Raw genomic sequence first — 19,547 nt, 5'->3', positions numbered from 1 at the left:
CCTCAAGAGAGGGGGTATCAAGTGAGCCCTCCAGGGAGATGAGGAAGACAGTGATGGAGATGAGGAAGAGCAAGGGAAGACAGAGAGGCGACTCCCGGAAGTGGGCAACGAGTCGACAGGGACAGGAGGAACAGCCAAGGAAGCTGTGCAGGAAAGAGGAAGTGGAAGGAGGGAAGAGAGGAAATGGAGGAAGAGAGACAAAGAAAGAGTGTGCTGAGAATCTCAGGTGAGCGGGAGAATCAGGAAATGTCACAAAGTGGGAATGAGAGTGGAAAAGTCGAGGTCTTTAGAAGACCGTACAAGGAGTGACCAATCAAAACAAAGCAAAACGTCAAAGAATAAACATGCTATTGGGTGAAACTCACAAAAGAAATGTCCAGGTCTTATTTCACTCCATAAATCACAAGAAAAAGTTACATTTATTGTAAAGAAAATACATTTGCATTGTATTACAGTTAAGAGATCCTACACATTATTATATAAAAACATATGATTTATTTTCTTTTGATAATGGTCTGAAATATAACCTGGACATTACTGGCAGTTTGTTTGATATTCACCTTATTATTACTAACAAATAATTAAATAATATAATGTCTTGTAAAAATACTATATCTAAAACATAAAGCTTCATTCTTTTAAACAAAAAAGGTTTAAAAAGGGCCACATTTGTGGACAACAGTCAAAAAGTTGGCAAACAAACTTTGTCTAGTCTACGTGAATAATGTCTATAATGAATAACAGACACAGGGTTAAGAGAACCAATGGTAACACTTTACAAGTAGGTTGTATTTGTTAACATTAAATAACTACAATAGTTAACATGAACTAACAATGAACTCCAGCAGGGGGCCCCAAACTTCCCTATCCCGAGCCACATTAACCAGTTCTGACTGGGGGACCCCGAGGCGATCCCATGCGAGTGTGGAGATGTAATCTCTCCACCTAATCCTGGGTCTTCCCCGAGGCCTCCTCCCAGCTGGACGTGCCTGAAACACCTCCCTAGGGAGGCGGACAGGGGGCATCCTTACCAGATGCCCAAACCACCTCAACTGACTCCTTTCGACGCAAAGGAGCAGCGGGTCTACTCCGAGCTCCTCACGGATGACTGAGCTCCTCACCCTATCTCTAAGGGAGAAGCCCGCCACCCTTCTGAGGGAACCCATTTCAGCCGCTTGTACTCGCGACCTAGTTCTTTCGGCCATGACCCAGCCTTCATGACCATAGGTAGGGTAGGAACGAAAATGGACCGGTAGATCGAGAGCTTTGCTTTCCGGCTCAGCTCTCTCTTCGTGACAACGGTGCGATTGAGCGAGTGCAATACCGCCCCCACTGCCCCGATTCTCCGGCCAACCTCCCGCTCCATTGTCCCCTCACTCGTGAACAAGACCCCGAGGTACTTGAACTCCTTCACTTGGGGCAATACCTCCCGGTTTCCTGCTGAGAACCATGGCCTCAGATTTAAAGGTGCTAATCCTCATCCCAGCCACTTCACACTTGACTGCCAAGTGATCCAGTGAGAGCTGAAGGTCACGGACCGATGATGACCTTCAGCATTTACTGATGTAACAAATAGAACCTTATTGTAAAGTGTTACTGAACCAACTATATAAAATGGCTACTGCTTTCTCTTAAATAAAATGAGGTTAAAATGTTAGCTTCAAAATATATAGAAACACAGACATGATCTGCGATAGCATTACGTTTCCTGTGGGAACTGTGCAAAAGAGACGTCACAGTGTTTAGACATTTTTGGTCTGCTTTATTGTCATATTCCCACAATGAACCATTTTAATTGTCATCAAAGTAACAAACAATACACCAAGTATAGAGACATTTGTCAACGTCGATCTTCGCTTTCAAGCGAAATCGTCGGAATGGTCTAGCTGGTAGCCTTCGTTCTTCAGAAATTCCAGAAAGAACACGTTCACTGCCAATAAGGGGATGCGTTACAGTGGGGCTTAGGGTGAATCACGCAAGAGTTTCGCAGAACGTTGCATCAAATCTAGACGTATCAAAGATCCTTTCTATTTCACGAATGGAACCCATTTCACCAAGAGTCTTAGCTCCATTTCACCAATGTTGGATCCATTTCCATTAAACTTTTGAGTGTTCTAGACAGTTGGGCCATGTCTGCAACTTTCCACCAAATTTGGCCCACCTGCCATTTTTTGTCTACCAGAGAACTTCTTGTACACTTCCTGTGTTATACGCAATCCTGCATTTGCGAAACCACAATCATCCCTGAGATTTTTTTCATATACACCCAAAGTGGAAAGACAATTAACACGTAAAAGCGCATAACAGGTTCAGATTGAACCCTATGCCAACCGTGAACATGCCCGCCAACCAACAAAAGAGTTCAGTACTCCAATTTGGAAAACATCATGATAATGTACCAATTTGGTATACAATGTTTCCAATTTGGAACTTTTGTTTTTGTTCTTGCAGAGCGGCATAGTACTCTTTACTGCGCCAAGCAGACATGCGAGATTGCTTGACAAACCGAAGCCAAAAGCTAAAATCATTTTACGTACACAGCCTTCATGTTAAATCGCTGCAGCTAAGCTAAGCTTCTAATGGAGAGGTCACAATGCAAAAAGAGAGACTGTTGTTTTCGCTCATCCTCTGCTCTGCTGTAGATGTCTTGCGGTAAATATTTGAATCAGTAAGGCGTGTCTGCATCGGCATATTCAATCGGCTGCAAAGCGCACTCTACGTCGAAGGGTCGCTCTTTAGAAGCAGAATCGTCCGTATCCTCATCGCTGTTTGACAGAATTTTCCCGTTGCCACATTCTGGTTCCGTCTCATATCCAGTGTCTCTGGGAGCCCGTAATGGTTGCGCTCCATTCTGTTGTAGCTGATCGGCTGGATCTGTTTTATCCGGCATCTGCTCCATCAGGCCGGCCTCACAGATGGCATAGTCGGGCTGTGGTTTGTTGTGCGAGCCGAGCAGCGCCGCACGCAAACGGAGGCAAGGTGCGGGCAGGTACTTCATATAACAGTTATACGCCAGAGCAGCGAGGAAGAGGAGGAAGAAGAGCAAGAAGAGGGACAACAGAGCTATGCTGTTGTCATGTTCAATGTACTTTGCTGACGGGTCTAGAGTCTCAGTGCGCGTCGGTGTGTTGCTGACTTCCAGAGGGATGTATTGTTTGGGTTTAATGAAGTTGCTAGGAGGGGTGGTTAGTGGGGGGGCCTCTGTGTGGGCTGACGTTAGTAGCGGGGGTCCTGATGTGTTTTCGTTATTACCTTCGGCTGGCGTAGTCGGGTCACGCAAGGTAGATCCGACGGAATGCGAAGTAGCACCCACGTCTGATAAAGACGATGTTGATATTGAAGGCGTGCTGTAAGGAAGGTCCAATCGAAGGATGTATCCAGCTACCAAACGTGTGAAGTTCTTTCCTGCAGCCATTTCAACGGACCAGCATTCGTAACGGCCTAGGTCCTTCGTGGTCACGCTGTATATGAGCAACCCATTCTCTCCCATTAGAAGGAAGTTGGAAGCTTCGTTAAGAATGTTGCTGTCAAATTTCCACAACACCTGGGCAAGGTTTGATCGCACCTGGCACAGCAGATTGGCAGAACTGCCCAGCTTTACCGCCACCTTCTGGTAGTCCTCAAATGCAAGAGGCGTAACTGTGGAAGGAGCAGAAAGAGAATTATGACTTATCTTCTTATTTCTCAAGCTAATTCTTGAGGACAAAATATATTGTACTACAGGCACTTTCGATGGATCATTTGAACAATACAGGGTTTGGAACGCATAAGTAACTATCGCAGGGCAAAGCCCAAAGTTTATTCGGTCAGATGCGAATGCATGCGGAGTGTCCTCATACAGGATGTGTGATGCAAATTTCATCATCAGTAGAGTGCTTGAGCACTGAACACGCAAACACAGGTTTTTCTAACCACGTATCTTTGGATGCGCAGAATTTGCCTGGAGTTTTTGCACTATTTAGCGGGTCCACAAGGTGGCAACACTCACATATTTATTGAGTGTAAAAAATGGGCTTGATTCAATAAGTCAAAGTGGTCGTTTAAAAATAAATAAAGAAATACAGAAATAAATAAAAATCACCTGTGGTATTCGTGGTCAAAGTTGACTGACCATTGAAAATTAATATGAAAAACCAAAAACCAGAGCAATTATTTTTTGATCTGTCAAATACATATTCAATAAATATATCCTTATGAGGACTCTCCATAGACATAATGATTTTTATACTGTACAAACAATAGATTCTATCCCCTAAACCCAACCCCACCCCTAAACCCGACACATCCCCTAAACCCGACACATCCCCTAAACCCGACACATCCCCTAATCCCGACACATCCCCTAATCCCGACACATCCCCTAATCCCGACACATCCCGTAATCCCGACACATCCCCTAAACCCAGCCCAACCCCTAATCCCAACACAACCCCTAATCCCAACACAACCCCTAAACCCAACACAACCCCTAATCCTAACCCAACCCCTAAACCCAACCCAACCCCTAAACCTAACACATCCCAACCCAACCCCTAAACCTAACACATCCCAACCCAACCCCTAAACCTAACACATTCCAACCCAACCCCTAAACCTAACACATCCCAACCCAACCCCTAAACCTAACACATCCCAACACATCTCCTGAACCCAACACATCCCATAATCCCGACACATCCCATAATCCCGACACATCCCATAATCCCGACACATCCCCTAAACCCGACACATCCCCTAAACCCGACACATCCCCTAAACCCGACACAACCCCTAAACCCAACACAAACCCTAAACCCAACACAACCCCTAATCCTAACCCAACCCCTAAACCCAACCCAACCCCTAAACCTAACACATCCCAACCCAACCCCTAAACCTAACACATTCCAACCCAACCCCTAAACCCAACACAACCCCTAATCCCAACACAACCCCTAAACCCAACACAACCCCTAAACCCAACACAAACCCTAAACCCAACACATCCCCTAATCCTAACCCAACCCCTAAACCCAACCCAACCCCTAAACCCAACCCAACCCCTAAACCTAACACATCCCAACCCAACCCCTAAACCTAACACATTCCAACCCAACCCCTAAACCTAACACATCCCAACCCAACCCCTAAACCTAACACATCCCAACACATCTCCTGAACCCGACACAACCCCTAAACCCGACACAACCCAACACAAACCCTAAACCCAACACATCCCCTAATCCTAACCCAACCCCCAACCCCTAAACCCAACCCAACCCCTAAACCTAACACATCCCAACCCAACCCCTAAACCTAACACATTCCAACCCAACCCCTAAACCTAACACATCCCAACCCAACCCCTAAACCTAACACATCCCAACACATCTCCTGAACCTGACACAACCCCTAAACCCGACACAACCCCTAAACCCGACACAACCCCTAAACCCGACCCATCCCCTAAACCCGACCCATCCCCTAAACCCGACACAACCCCTAAACCCAACACAAACCCTAAACCCAACACAACCCCTAAACCCAACACAACCCCTAAACCAAGCCATCAGACTACACAGTAGGTGACTACAGCATCTACTGAAGAAGAAATGGTATCATTATCATCATAAAAAAAAAAGAAAAAGGAGTTACACATCTGACCCTTCCGGGCAAAAATGACCACGAATACCAAAGCAAGGAGTCCATTTTCAAAACCACAGGAGGGTAAAATCTAGACCACACTAAAAAACAGACACAGGACTCCTTTCCTGTGTCAGATATTTAAGAGCCCATGATGCTGTACAAACACAGGATTTTTTAAAACCACATTACAGTAACCGAACACATATTAGGCATAGCCTGCCTCCACCCACATGTCCAGCTGCATTACTACAAAAGACATTTTACAGCACACACCTGGGGGACATATCCCAGCATCTCCTTTCAAGCTTTGAATCAACTTCCTGCAATAAAACACATCAAAATACACAGATCAGACTGAATGAAACTGGAAGATTTGACTCATTTAGGGATGATAATTGTGATTGTAAAATTCTTGTTTTCTTTATTTGTCAAAAAAGACTTTCTAAATTGAGTTATGACACACTTGGGTGAATTTATGTGTTCGTGATGAATTTGACTGACAAATAAGATGCAAAGGAGAACTCGAGTGACTGTATTACACCATAATGTTACTGTTAAAAGCCCTGCTTTGAGACACAGTGTCTCCAAACATTTGAGAAGTTAACATCTAAACTTCTCCACATCAGTGAGGCATACGTGCATGTCAGTCACGACGTGGCCGATTAGTTCTCGTTTCTCACCGCTGTTCAGCTTTGTCCTGGAAAATATTAATACAGGAAGCAGAACTTGCATGCCAGGCACAGTACGGATCTCTGGCGAAAATGCAATCCTCACAGGACAGATATTTATGACAAAACGCTGTGGGAGATTGGACCACACCTGAGTCAGAACCAGCATACAAGAACTGGGCCTACAGAAGAGAGAACACACAGTTACACTGTTGGCATGTGTGTGTGTGCGCAGTGTGTGTGTGTGTTGAGAACTACAAACGAGAAATTGGAGCTGATTTGTAGCTGAAGGGGAACAGCTTGCGGCTGTCTATCTTCATTGTATGGTAACTTCCTTTAAAACGTGTTTGTGTGCATTTTATTTCAGTGGAGTGGTCACATTGAATAGCAGCAAACTATCATTTTACTTCATAATAATGCTGTTTTAATTACAGGCTTGAACAAAGAGTAAATGTGTGCAAGTGAGGAGAAAATTCTGGGTTCTTACCACTTGGGGAGCGAGTAAAAGTGTTTTGATTGGCTCAGAGTTCTTAAGAAGCTGGATCTCTTCCACCATGTGGACCTCTCCTCCCTCCAGCACCACTGACTTATGCAGTACACCTTTATCTGAGAACACATGGTTTTAATAATCTAGAACCACAAACTGGCATGATCACGCATACTATGCCCAGGGGCTCTATATTCACATACTTTACTGAGAGAAGCAAACTCCCTCAAACCCAGATCACAAGTTCTATACTCTAGAACAATGACTAAAACACTAAATACTCTAAAGCCGCGATGACTCTACTCACCAGTGCCGGTGAAGAGGACATCGTAGATGTTTCTGTCGAGGGCCTGCACCCTCTCCACTGCGATCTGTGTGTAGTTGACGTCTTTCGTGATGAGGCGTGGGCCGTTGCCGATGGGCAGCACGGGGTCCTCCAGCAGCGGGTGGTCCTTCACAAACTGTAGTGTCTTATCAGGCAGGTGGAGAGACGAGTTGATGTTCTGCATGCGGTTATGGTTATTGATGCACTGTGAAGGGGTAGAGTGGTGCATTCAAAATCAAAATACAGGGAACTTGCATTCAAAATCAAGTTTTTGCTGAAAACACGGTGTAAATCTGACTTTCCACAACTCATGTTGTCTGGAGTTTTTTTTCTATAATATCTTTTTCAATGTTTTTTCAGTGGAATAACCAAAAATACTTTAAACTGCAGTACATCCATTGAAGAGTCTATACCGCACAGCCTTATTGTCATTAAAAATAAAAGATACAGCTGCTGTGAATTAGAGGTTTATGAAGGTTTATACATGTGAACATCTTAAGTTCAGTAAAAATACGCTTCCCTGCACACGCTCCCATTAAACTCCAGCGTCAGCTGCTAAATGACCGATCCATGAGAGAGACAGAGAGAGATGATGATGATTTTGACTCAGATTCTGCTTTCTCCTCTATTCACCCCCCAAAATGTAAGACCTCAGCAAACAAAATTTAAGACCTCTTGTAATTTAAGATATTTAAGACTTTTAAAAAGTAAATGTAAGACTTAAGGACCCGCGGATACCCTGTTTTATCCACCCATCTATAGCCATCCATCCCCATCCATCCATCTATAGCCATCCATCCCCATCCATCCATCCATCTATAGCCTCCATCCATCCCCATCCATCCATCTATAGCCATCCATCCATCCCCATATCTATCTACAGCCATCCATCCATCCCCATATCTATCTATAGCCATCCATCCATCCCATCCATCCATCTATCTATAGCCATACATCCATCCCCTTATCTATCTATAGCCATCCATCCATCCCCATATCTATCTATAGCCATCCATCCATCCCATCCATCCATCTATAGCCATCCATCCATCCCCTTATCTATCTATAGCATCCATCCATCCCCATCCATCCATCTATAGCCATCCATCCATCCCCTTATCTATCTATAGCCATCCATCCATCCCATCCATCCATCTATCTATAGCCATACATCCATCCCCTTATCTATCTATAGCATCCATCCATCCCCATCCATCCATCTATAGCCATCCATCCATCCCCTTATCTATCTATAGCCATCCATCCATCCCATCCATCCATCTATCTATAGCCATACATCCATCCCCTTATCTATCTATAGCATCCATCCATCCCCATCCATCCATCTATAGCCATACATCCATCCCCTTATCTATCTATAGCATCCATCCATCCCCATCCATCCATCTATAGCCATCCATCCATCCCCTTATCTATCTATAGCCATCCATCCATCCCATCTATCCATCTATCTATAGCCATACATCCATCCCCTTATCTATCTATAGCCATCCATCCATCCCAACCATCCATCCATCCATCCCATCCATCCATCTATCTATAGCCATACATCCATCCCCATATCTATCTATAGCCATCCATCCATCCCATCCATCCATCTATCTATAGCCATACATCCATCCCCTTATCTATCTATAGCCATCCATCCATCCCAACCATCCATCCATCTATCTATAGCCATCCATCCATCCCCATCCATCCATCTATCTATAGCCATCCATCCATCCCCTTATCTATCTATAGCCATCCATCCATCCCCATCCATCCATCTATCTATAGCCATCCATCCATCCCCATATCTATCTATAGCCATCCATCCATCCATCCATCCCCATATCTATCTATAGCATCCATCCATCCATCTATCTATAGCCATCCATCCAATCCATCTATCTATCTATCTATAGCCATCCATCCATCCCCATATCTATCTATAGCCATCCATCCATCCATCCATCTATCTATAGCCATCCATCCATCCCCATATCTATCTATAGCCATCCATCCATCCCCATATCTATCTATAGCCATCCATCCATCCCCATCCATCCATCTATCTATAGCTATCCATCCATCTACATCCATCCATCCCACCCATCTATAGCCATCCATCCATCTATCTATATCCATCCATCCATTTATATCCATCTATCATTCTATATATAGCCATCCATCCATCCATCTACATCCATCCACCCATCTTTAGCCATCCATCCATCCACCCATCTATAGCCATCCATCCATCCATCCATTTATATCCATCCAACTCTATATATTATTTCATCTGTCAATCCATAACTATATTAATCCATCCATCCAATTTATTATATCCATTCATCCATCCATCAATCTAAATGCATCTATCCATCCATCCATCTATATTTATCCATCCATTCATAGCTGATTTTGAGACATTATTGGCTTTGGATAATAAACTGAATCTGCTTGGCATGTAATCATAAATGCCAGTTTCAAAATCTACAAAAATCCTTGTCAATGCACATATTATGTTTTCAAATATTTTAAGGTCTTAAGACATATAGACATTATATCGGCCAGCCTGACTTATACCATTGGCCATTGACAAACCAGTGTCATTTGACCACTAGTCATGAAGTCTGAGAAAGTAAATCTAGGACAATTTGTTTGGACATTTAACATTTAAGCTATAAAGGTAAGCCTGTATGACTATTTGTGGTATATACTTGCAAACAATAGACTTGTTTACAAGACTAATTCCCCATCCAGCAGCCATGTATGTTATCTATGAATAGATTTAAAACAAGGGAATCCCAGCGTCTCAAGGAGAGTTTAGACCGTGGCGGGATACTAACCCCTCCGGGTCTCGGCGTTGGGGTGATTCCATTAAATCGGACCCACTTTGTGTGGGACTGTTCAACCGTGGCTTTCTGCATGTACTTCCCTTTGGAAAACACGTCATGTACGGAACTCATGTTATACGCACACACAGCCGATAGACCAACATTCCCCCTGAATGAAAGAGAAACAAGGAACTCTTAAGAAACAAAGACATTTAAGGAAAGTCCCTTGGGCATCTAAAATCCAGTTGTGCCACTTTAGATTTTGCATTAGTCATATGTTTCATCTTAGAGTCATATTACGAAGACTCAGGTTATGGTATGACTTACAGATATAGTCATATACAGATGATTCAAGACAAACTGGAACAAACAGTTTCAGTGTAAAATACCAAAAAGGCACATGCTGGTACTTTGAAGTTAGATCTACTTCGACCCAGAAAACGAACCACAAACGCATGCGTGCACACAAAAACTGACCATTGAGAGGTGAAGACTCCGTATATGACTGTCTCTCTCCAGTGAGGGGCTTTCAGGATGAACACATCATGAACAACATTGAAGACAAAGTTGAGATCAGGCATGGAGCATACCAGCTTAGCCTTCAGAAATGAGGTCCACTTCTTCTGCAAGGTCCTCTGACCACCCTGATCACCCTGAGAGAGAGAGAAAGAGACTGAGCGAGGGGTATTATAAGCAGGGTCAGTTTTAGGACCAGTGAATATTCAGGGTTTAGGCAAGGCCTATGTGGATGCGTAGAGGCATTCTTTGATGTAATATTGCACTATAGTATATCTTATAATAAAAGTTGCCATGTTTCATCTGCAAAGTCATTTCTACAAAGCCAATCTTCCAATATTCAATGGCCTCAAAGACACGTAACTGGTCTGTGAGTGTATCTAACACTAAATACAGAATAATTCTGCTAATGCTACACTAGACTTTGATTTCGAATGAACAAATAGCATCATATATCATCTCATCCAACACCTCAACATCCAGTTGACATTCTGGTAAACAGGACAGGGGTGAACACATTACAAAACATTTCACTATTGACGAATCCCCGACGACTCTGCCTGGACGACTCTGCCTGGAAATTGGCGATTTCTCTCCAACTCTTCTCGTTCTCCACCCGGTTGTGGGACAGTTCAGAGGAAACAGCAAATAGTCGCTGGTGCTCCTGCCAAAGTCCCACTAATTCTTCCTCCATTTCTTCAGTCCAATGAGACTTTCTTGACACCGCAGTCACGCTCGTTGATGTTCTGTTGCTGGTACATCAGGACTCCTCCCACTGAATCTTCCTGCCATGTTTCTTGCACTCTCATTGGCTGTAGGTCAACGCTGTTGTTGTATTCAGTCAAAACATATTTCACATCGCGCGATTTGGAGTCGCAGACTGGTCCAGATATTTAACATTCTAGATACCTCGCCGATATCTGCGGCGCGTCGGCGAAAAATCGCGTCTTTGATAGTTCATACATTGCGATCGTCGCTCACGGGAACGAGCTCCGATTTGCCTATGATTTCGGGCTTTTGTTGGCGATCTCCACAAATGTCGGCACGCAAAAATCGTGTAGTGTAAACTCTGCGTAAGTTTTAAGCGGCTGTGGCTCAGGTGGTAGAGCGGGTCGGACACTAATCGCAGGGTTGGTGGTTCGATTCCTGGCCCACATGACTCCACATGCCGAAGTGTCCTTGGGCAAGACACTGAACCCCAAGTTGCTCCCAATGGCAGGCTAGCACCTTACATAGCATCTCTGCCACCATTGGTGTGTGTGAATGTGTGAATGAGTCACAGTGTAAATACGCTTTGAATACCGTTAAGGCTTAAAAAGGCGCTATATAAGTGCAGACCATTTTAATGCATTAAACTGCACATGCATTCGAATGTAACTCTATCGCCCCCTTTAGTACAGAGTTTTTTTACCACCACAGTAACGAAATGCTCTACAAGACCACAACAAGCATTTGCATTTGTGATAAATAAAAAATAAAAAATGGCAATGGCTATTTAGGACCAAAAAAAATTATTTACGTGTATAAGTGTGATTCATCGAATGCCCATTTGGTGAAATCAGGTGTAGGCTCGTCTAAGGTAATTTAGACACGTTCTGGCTGGTCTCACCTTACATACGCGTGCAATCCTGGGAATCAATAGCTTTCCGAAGAACTCGTATTCCACCGATACCTCAGTGAAGAAGTAGTAAATCTTATCATCGTCTCCGTCCGGGCTGTTCTGCCCCTCCTGGATCACATCTGCAAACACAAAACTGGGTTCTGCACAGGGAACCAGAACCACATGAGCGAGAGGGTTAGTGAGAGCGACATCATCTTCTGTTTTCAGCATTTTATTTGCATTTTTCACAGCGGTCCACTTACATACAAAAAGGCAGTGTTGAGTAGTGAATGTTCATGATAGGAGGATGTAATGAGGCTCCATATTGAACTCATTTACAAAAACTGGCTTGTGTGTTTATGTTAATGTTGAGTTGTGAATGAGGAAATATTTGCAGCATACCGTTCAGCCATGACGTGGAGTATTCAGTGCGCAGTAAACTCTGAGACTGAGAGTATCTAGAGATGATTGGCTCACTGCCCAAGAAGTTATAAGCAGTTCCCGAGTACAGCTCCCCATCTAAACAACACGTTACCAGAGACAAACAAACACCAAGAACAAAACAAACACAAGGAAAACATTTAAGAATGCATTTAACGTTGAACCAAGTGATGAGGGAAGCAGAAATGATCATTTACAGGTGCTTATGATTGCATTGCAATGAAATAATGAAGTCAACTCTGTCAGTGCCTTGCAGATGTGTTAAGGTAAGAAACAGCAAGTTAACTTACCGACCATCACTGTGGTGAAGCTCTGCGCCGGGTCAAAGGAACATTTCCCCCGACCGTCCTCCATTCTATTCTGCAAGGTGAAATTATCCAGCGACTAAAAACAAACAGAGAAAATGTTTTTCAATAAGTGAAACTTCCTCATTTTGGTGAACAACGCACTATGCTGAGTTTAGATCATGTCTATTTGGGCGAATCTCAAGAAAACATTTAGTCCAAAAATGTCACCTCTTAAAATACAAAGAGAAAATGTATATTTTGCTTAAAGAAAATACATTTCTGAATTTATTTTTCACATGGGGTAACCTCCTCGTGGTCGCTATAATGTAATTCTCTCTCTCGGTGGGGCGTGTGGTGAGTTGTGCATGGATTTTGCGGCGAATAGCATCAAGCCTCCACATGAGCTACGTTTCCACGGTAACACGCTCAACAAGCCACGTGATAAGATGTGCAGTATACAGTACCCATACGGTAACCAATGGTTTTACTACAGTATACAGTACCCTTACGGTAACCAATGGTTTTACTACAGTATACAGTACCCTTACGGTTACCAATGGTTTCACTACAGTATACAGTACACATACGGTAACCAATGGTTTTACTACAGTATACAGTACCCATACGGTAACCAATGGTTTTACTACAGTATACAGTACCCTTACGGTTACCAATGGTTTCACTACAGTATACAGTACACATACGGTAACCAATGGTTTTACTACAGTATACAGTACCCATACGGTAACCAATGGTTTTACTACAGTATACAGTACACATGCGGTAACCAATGGTTTTACTACAGTATAAAGTACCCATACGGTAACCAATGGTTTTACTACAGTATACAGTACCCATACGGTAACCAATGGTTTTACTACAGTATACAGTACCCATACTGTAACCAATGGTTTTACTACAGTATACAGTACCATACAGTAACCAATGGTTTCACTACAGTATACAGTACACATACGGTAACCAATGGTTTTACTACATTATACAGTACCGATACGGTAACCAATGGTTTTACTACAGTATACAGTACCCATGCGGTAACCAATGGTTTTACTACAGTATACAGTACCATACAGTAACCAATGGTTTTACTACAGTATACAGTACACATACGGTAACCAATGGTTTTACTACAGTATACAGTACCCATACGGTAACCAATGGTTTTACTACAGTATACAGTACCTATGCGGTAACCAATGGTTTTACTACAGTATACAGTACACATGCGGTAACCAATGGTTTTACTACAGTATACAGTACCCATACAGTAACCAGTGGTTTTACTACAGTATACAGTACCCATACGGTAACCAATGGTTTTACTACAGTATACAGTACCCATACGGTAACCAATGGTTTTACTACAGTATACAGTACCCATACTGTAACCAATGGTTTTACTACAGTATACAGTACCATACAGTAACCAATGGTTTCACTACAGTATACAGTACACATACGGTAACCAATGGTTTTACTACAGTATACAGTACCGATACGGTAACCAATGGTTTTACTACAGTATACAGTACCCATGCGGTAACCAATGGTTTTACTACAGTATACAGTACCATACAGTAACCAATGGTTTTACTACAGTATACAGTACACATACGGTAACCAATGGTTTTACTACAGTATACAGTACCGATACGGTAACCAATGGTTTTACTACAGTATACAGTACCCATGCGGTAACCAATGGTTTTACTACAGTATACAGTACCCATACGGTAACCAATGGTTTTACTACAGTATACAGTACCATACGGTAACCAATGGTTTTACTACAGTATACAGCACCATACGGTAACCAATGGTTTTACTACAGTATACAGTACCATATGGTAACCAATGGTTTTACTACAGTATACAGTACCCATACAGTAACCAGTGGTTTTACTACAGTATACAGTACCCATACGGTAACCAATGGTTTTACTACAGTATACAGTACCCATACAGTAACCAATGGTTTTACTACAGTATACAGTACCATATGGTAACCAATGGTTTTACTACAGTATACAGTACCATATGGTAACCAATGGTTTTACTACAGTATACAGTACCATATGGTAACCAATGGTTTTACTACAGTATACAGTACCATACGGTAACCAATGGTTTTTGGAGGGTTTAAAAGCAGAACTGTGAAGCTTATAATTGTATAAAAGCATTTACATTAATTCTTCTGTTAGAACTTATGTATTATTTGAGCTGTAAAGTTGTTTAAATAATAATTTTGACAGTCGTTTTAGGGTTTGTTGACATCGTCATGGAAAAATTGGCAATAATTTTACACAGAAAAGGTTTGTAAGTGAATTTGGTCTTTAAGGTTGAAAAAAGTAATATTTACTGCAGGCTTTCACACACACCAGATAATCACAGAGAGGTTGAAACGCATGCGTCCCACAAACATACAGACTGTCTTTATCCAGGACTTGCAATACTCGAATGTAGTTTCGACACTCCATCTGCCAAGCACACAAACACAAAACATTTCAGCCCGGTTAAAAGGAAACATACAGGCCCAGCTTCACATGGATCATATCTAAAAAGATTCCGGTTATGAAATATTCAAATCAGGATATCCTGGGTCCATTTTTCCACATTACCTCTTTAGATTTCCCCTTTAATATACACAATGACATGTCATTCTCCGGAACTTTCCACAGCAGCTGAAATCACAAGCGATGAGAACAGACATCTTTTAAAGGGGCTTTTATAGCATTGTTTGTCATTCCAGGAACATTTTTGACACTCTCGCTTATCCTCAGGATTACACAGGCTGTTTGTGCTACTGTCCCATTAAGACTTTTCTAATCAAATGACCTCTGTTATGATTGGTTAAGCTCTTTCATGTGGGCGGGGCCTCCGTGCACACTGTATCTATAGGTGTTGTTAAGTAAATGTGGACGGTCATATCTTAATGAGTTTGTACAAAGGTGGCTGGAATTGTTCCTGGCAGGCAGCAAATGCCCTAACCCCGCCCCCATGCCTAATCCAAACCATACTGAGCCTGTGATGCCGAGCAGCCTGCCAGGAACAACTTCAGGCTTAGTTTTGGATGTCATAACATTTCCAAACAAGCTTTTGCATTTGAGGTTCAACAAACGGGTGTACTAGAGAGGACGTTTTTGAGGGAATTCTCAGGTACGTCCCATCAAACTCTTATTTCAAAAGAGCAAATCAAGCTGTTTTCCACAACATGACCACTTTAATAAACAGTGCCATTTTCTGTCTATGACAAAGTTTCTACACAGACAGTTGCAATTATAATTCTCACCTGGTTGCTCTTGATTGACACATTGTTCATGTTGAGTTCGTAAATAACTTCTCGGGCTCCCACGTACAGCACACCTCTGTCTTCACTCAGCAGTAGAGTGGTGTAGTTAAACACATCCGGCTCCCAGAACTCAACCAGACTCACATCTGCAAACACACAGATCATCTTACACCTTTGAGTACAGTCCGAGATCATACCAGAAGATAAACGGCAAATGCATCTGACCATAAACGAATAGAGAAGATAATAAAGACTGAAAATGGAACATTTCTGGAGACACACTGTCAATCACATTTATAGGGTTTGGAAAAACGCAGTCTAAACTTGGAACGTGATTGTAAAAACGTCATCGTCAAGCTGGTTATGGTTGAATCTGTACCAGAAGAGAACTGAACCTGAACTAAATGAAAGCAAATAATATATTATCCTATTCTAAATCCAGCGCTCGTCAACTCGTGAGTCATTCATTTGTCTTTCAATAACAACGTTGCATCTCCGTCCAAATGTACGCGCATTCATTTAAACTCTTATAAGGTCAAAACGGCAGTTTTTTGCCCTGCATGCATTTAAAGGAATGTTCTGGGTTCAACACAATTACGATAACCACAAAAATTGTTTTGACCATTTATTAAAAAAACAATCGTGGTTACAGTAAAGCGAATGGGGCCAGTCCATAAACATGAAAGCTATTAAAGTGTTTCACAAGTAGGGCCAGAAGATGTAAACATTATACGTGTTAACATCACAGGCATTGAGGCGTTATATTGTCATGACAATTACATTACATTTAGTCATTTAGCCTGGGTAGCTCAGTGGTAAAGACGCTGGCTACCACCCCTGGAGTTCGCTAGTTCGAATCCCAGGGTGTGCTGAGTTACTCCAGCAGGTCTCCAAGCAACCAAATTGGCCTGGTTACTAGGCAGGGTAGAGTCACGTGGGGTAACCTCCTCGTGGCCACTATAATGTGGTTTGTTCTTGGTGCCGTGGATGCTGTGAAGCCTCCATATGCGCTATGTCTCCGCGGCAACGCGCTAAACAAGCCACCGGGTTGACGGTCTCAGGAGGCAACTGGGATTCGTCCTCCGCCAGCCAGATTGAGGCGAGTCACTACGCCACCACGAGGACTCAGAGCGCATTGGGAATTGGGCGTTCCAAATTGGGTGAAAAAAGGGGGAAGAAAAGACCCGTGACTATCCATCTTTTGCTGGCTTCTCCATGGGCTGCGCCATTATGGCAAGAGACTTCCTCTCGGATGCTCCACACTTCCGTTTAGCTGTTGTTATCAGCTAGACCAGGGGTTTGGAGCAATTCACCAATTTTGATAAACAACCTTAAACTCAGTCTGGCAGACTCGGCAATGCATCATACATGGGTACGTGATTAACGGCTATAAGTATTTCTATTCATATTTTGCACGAGGCTGCGAGTGGAAGTATTTGTGCTCGCGCAACTGGTACACGGACGCGCTCTGAGGTGCCGTCACAGCCAAATCAATGCAAATGTAACAATGACCATAATACCAGTAATCTTAGTTACACACTTTAATATTCCTTAGGTTTATTTTTTTTAAGAGTCACTTTCTGCATAGCCACATACGTTTAAATATTGGCTACAAAAATAACGTTTTCACCGATATTGCCCAGGATAAAAAAGATACAGTTCATTCAACACACGTTGACCTTTTGTGAGAGAATGCATCATGCGGTCACACTACATGGGGCAAGTTGCCACAGTGAAACCTGCCATTAGACCTCTCTTAAAATATACAGCTGCGTTAAACATCCTTAAAACATTTTTACATTTATGAAGCACACAATGATTTGAGAAAACAACGAAAATGGAGAAGGTAACAACATTGTTTTGGCTAACAAATATTGTAATTTGGTGCCCCGACCTTTGCCTGAATGTGTGCCAGTGTGGTTTGATTAAGTTTGCTTGAAAACTTAAGCACATTTAAAAGGGTTTAAACCCAACATGGGTCGTTAACACACATTCGTGCAATTGGACTTGGACCGAGATATACTGTAGCCCTTGTGACGCTTACCCTGTGAGACAACTAGCCCCGATACTTCTGTGATTTCTAATGATTACCATATTCATACAGAATGGTATTTGCATGGTACCCCAAGGTACATCCATGATGGCACATGAACACATGGCACTACCACAGTAACAGTAAAAACACTGAGACTTGAGATAAGGGACAAAACATGTCTTGCATACAAAAAGCACTTTTATTTAAAAAATCAGGAAAATCATAACAATAAATTGTTAAATGTTCTGCACTTATATAGCGCCTTTTTAACCTTAGCGGTAACCAAAACGCTTTACACTGTGAACTCATTCACACATGACATTCCCACATCCTGCTCATGGTTGGCAACAGTAGAGCACATGGTCTGGTGCATTTTATATTTTCCATATTTTAAACAATGTATAAGCCACAGCGGTCACAGCTTCAACTTGTCAACCGTCATTTTCATTATTATAATTTCTGTTAAAATTCTGGGATCAATTTTGTGCACTTTAGTTTAGTTTATAGTATCATGATATGTTTAGTGAAAAGAACACAGCTACATTAACTTCTTTATCACTCACCGTCCTGTGTCCATGAGCTCCGGGGAACGCTGGAGGGTCCGTGTGTGGAAACTTCCAGAAGTAGTCCCAGGAACACCCCTAACACACTCAGAGCCATGCTGGACTCCGGGAGCTTCTGCAGCGTGATGTTTCCTCTGTAGTAGACACAGAGAGAGAGGAAGTCAAGAGAGATGTCAGTCAAACTATAACCTGAAACACTAGTATACCACATCTGAAAGAATGAGAGAGAGAGAGAGAGAGAGAGAGAGAGAGAGAGAGAGAGAGAGAGAGAGAATGACAAATTCCCACATGTCACAATTATTTAGCAAAGCCTCAGAGAAAGAAAACTTTCACTTTTTATTTGATACTAGGAAGAAAAACAAAGAACCAAAACTCAAGCACAGATTTATCCACACATACTTTATCCTATAACGTAATATAATCGAGCGAATCGCACAAAACTTCATATTTCATATTTAATGAAATTATTTTTACCTGTAATAGATCAAACAATTTATTTCCCCCAAGTTCGCATTACTGTAATGGGAAAAACACTTCTGTATTATTGAAATTGTATTTAAGTATTTCTAGAACATGGTAGTGTGTGATGTTTTTCCTTTATGCTGATTTTTATTTAAAACTGCAAAATATGTATTTGATTTTTATTGTATTACAATATAAAATGACGGTCACTGTAATGACAATCACCTTTGATGAATAATCATTTAAAAAGATGCATTACAGTAATGAGAATACTGGTGGAAAATATGCTTAATTGTCACATAAAACATAAACATAATTACATAAAACAAATCATTGCACAGCCTGTGTATATAAACACAGCATACAGTGTATATATAATGTATAC

At 42.2% G+C, this 19,547-nt stretch overlaps 1 protein-coding gene across 4 annotated transcripts in view; it reads right to left on the bottom strand.

Annotated features, from left to right (window-relative positions):
- The window catches only part of LOC127627753 (semaphorin-4D-like), an 87,465-nt gene continuing 67,918 nt past the window's right edge, over window positions 1-19,547 (bottom strand). For all 4 annotated transcript variants that reach the window (XM_052104287.1, XM_052104284.1, XM_052104285.1 and 1 more), the window contains 14 exons: window positions 18,701-18,834; window positions 16,103-16,248; window positions 15,432-15,494; window positions 15,192-15,290; window positions 12,796-12,889; window positions 12,467-12,583; window positions 12,074-12,225; window positions 10,426-10,601; window positions 9,961-10,117; window positions 7,088-7,310; window positions 6,781-6,899; window positions 6,306-6,475; window positions 5,899-5,945; window positions 1-3,639 (listed from right to left, as the gene is read on the bottom strand). In XM_052104287.1, the coding sequence (XP_051960247.1) occupies window positions 2,666-3,639; window positions 5,899-5,945; window positions 6,306-6,475; window positions 6,781-6,899; window positions 7,088-7,310; window positions 9,961-10,117; window positions 10,426-10,601; window positions 12,074-12,225; window positions 12,467-12,583; window positions 12,796-12,889; window positions 15,192-15,290; window positions 15,432-15,494; window positions 16,103-16,248; window positions 18,701-18,797 (2,634 nt within the window). In that variant the 5' untranslated portion in view covers window positions 18,798-18,834 and the 3' untranslated portion in view covers window positions 1-2,665. The remainder of the gene's footprint in view (window positions 3,640-5,898; window positions 5,946-6,305; window positions 6,476-6,780; window positions 6,900-7,087; window positions 7,311-9,960; window positions 10,118-10,425; window positions 10,602-12,073; window positions 12,226-12,466; window positions 12,584-12,795; window positions 12,890-15,191; window positions 15,291-15,431; window positions 15,495-16,102; window positions 16,249-18,700; window positions 18,835-19,547) is intronic.

Source organism: Xyrauchen texanus, chromosome 34 (assembly GCF_025860055.1).
Source record: "Xyrauchen texanus isolate HMW12.3.18 chromosome 34, RBS_HiC_50CHRs, whole genome shotgun sequence".
NCBI lineage: Eukaryota > Metazoa > Chordata > Actinopteri > Cypriniformes > Catostomidae > Xyrauchen > Xyrauchen texanus.
Note: the sequence above shows the minus strand (reverse complement) of the source record. Positions and strands in the feature narration are given on the sequence as shown.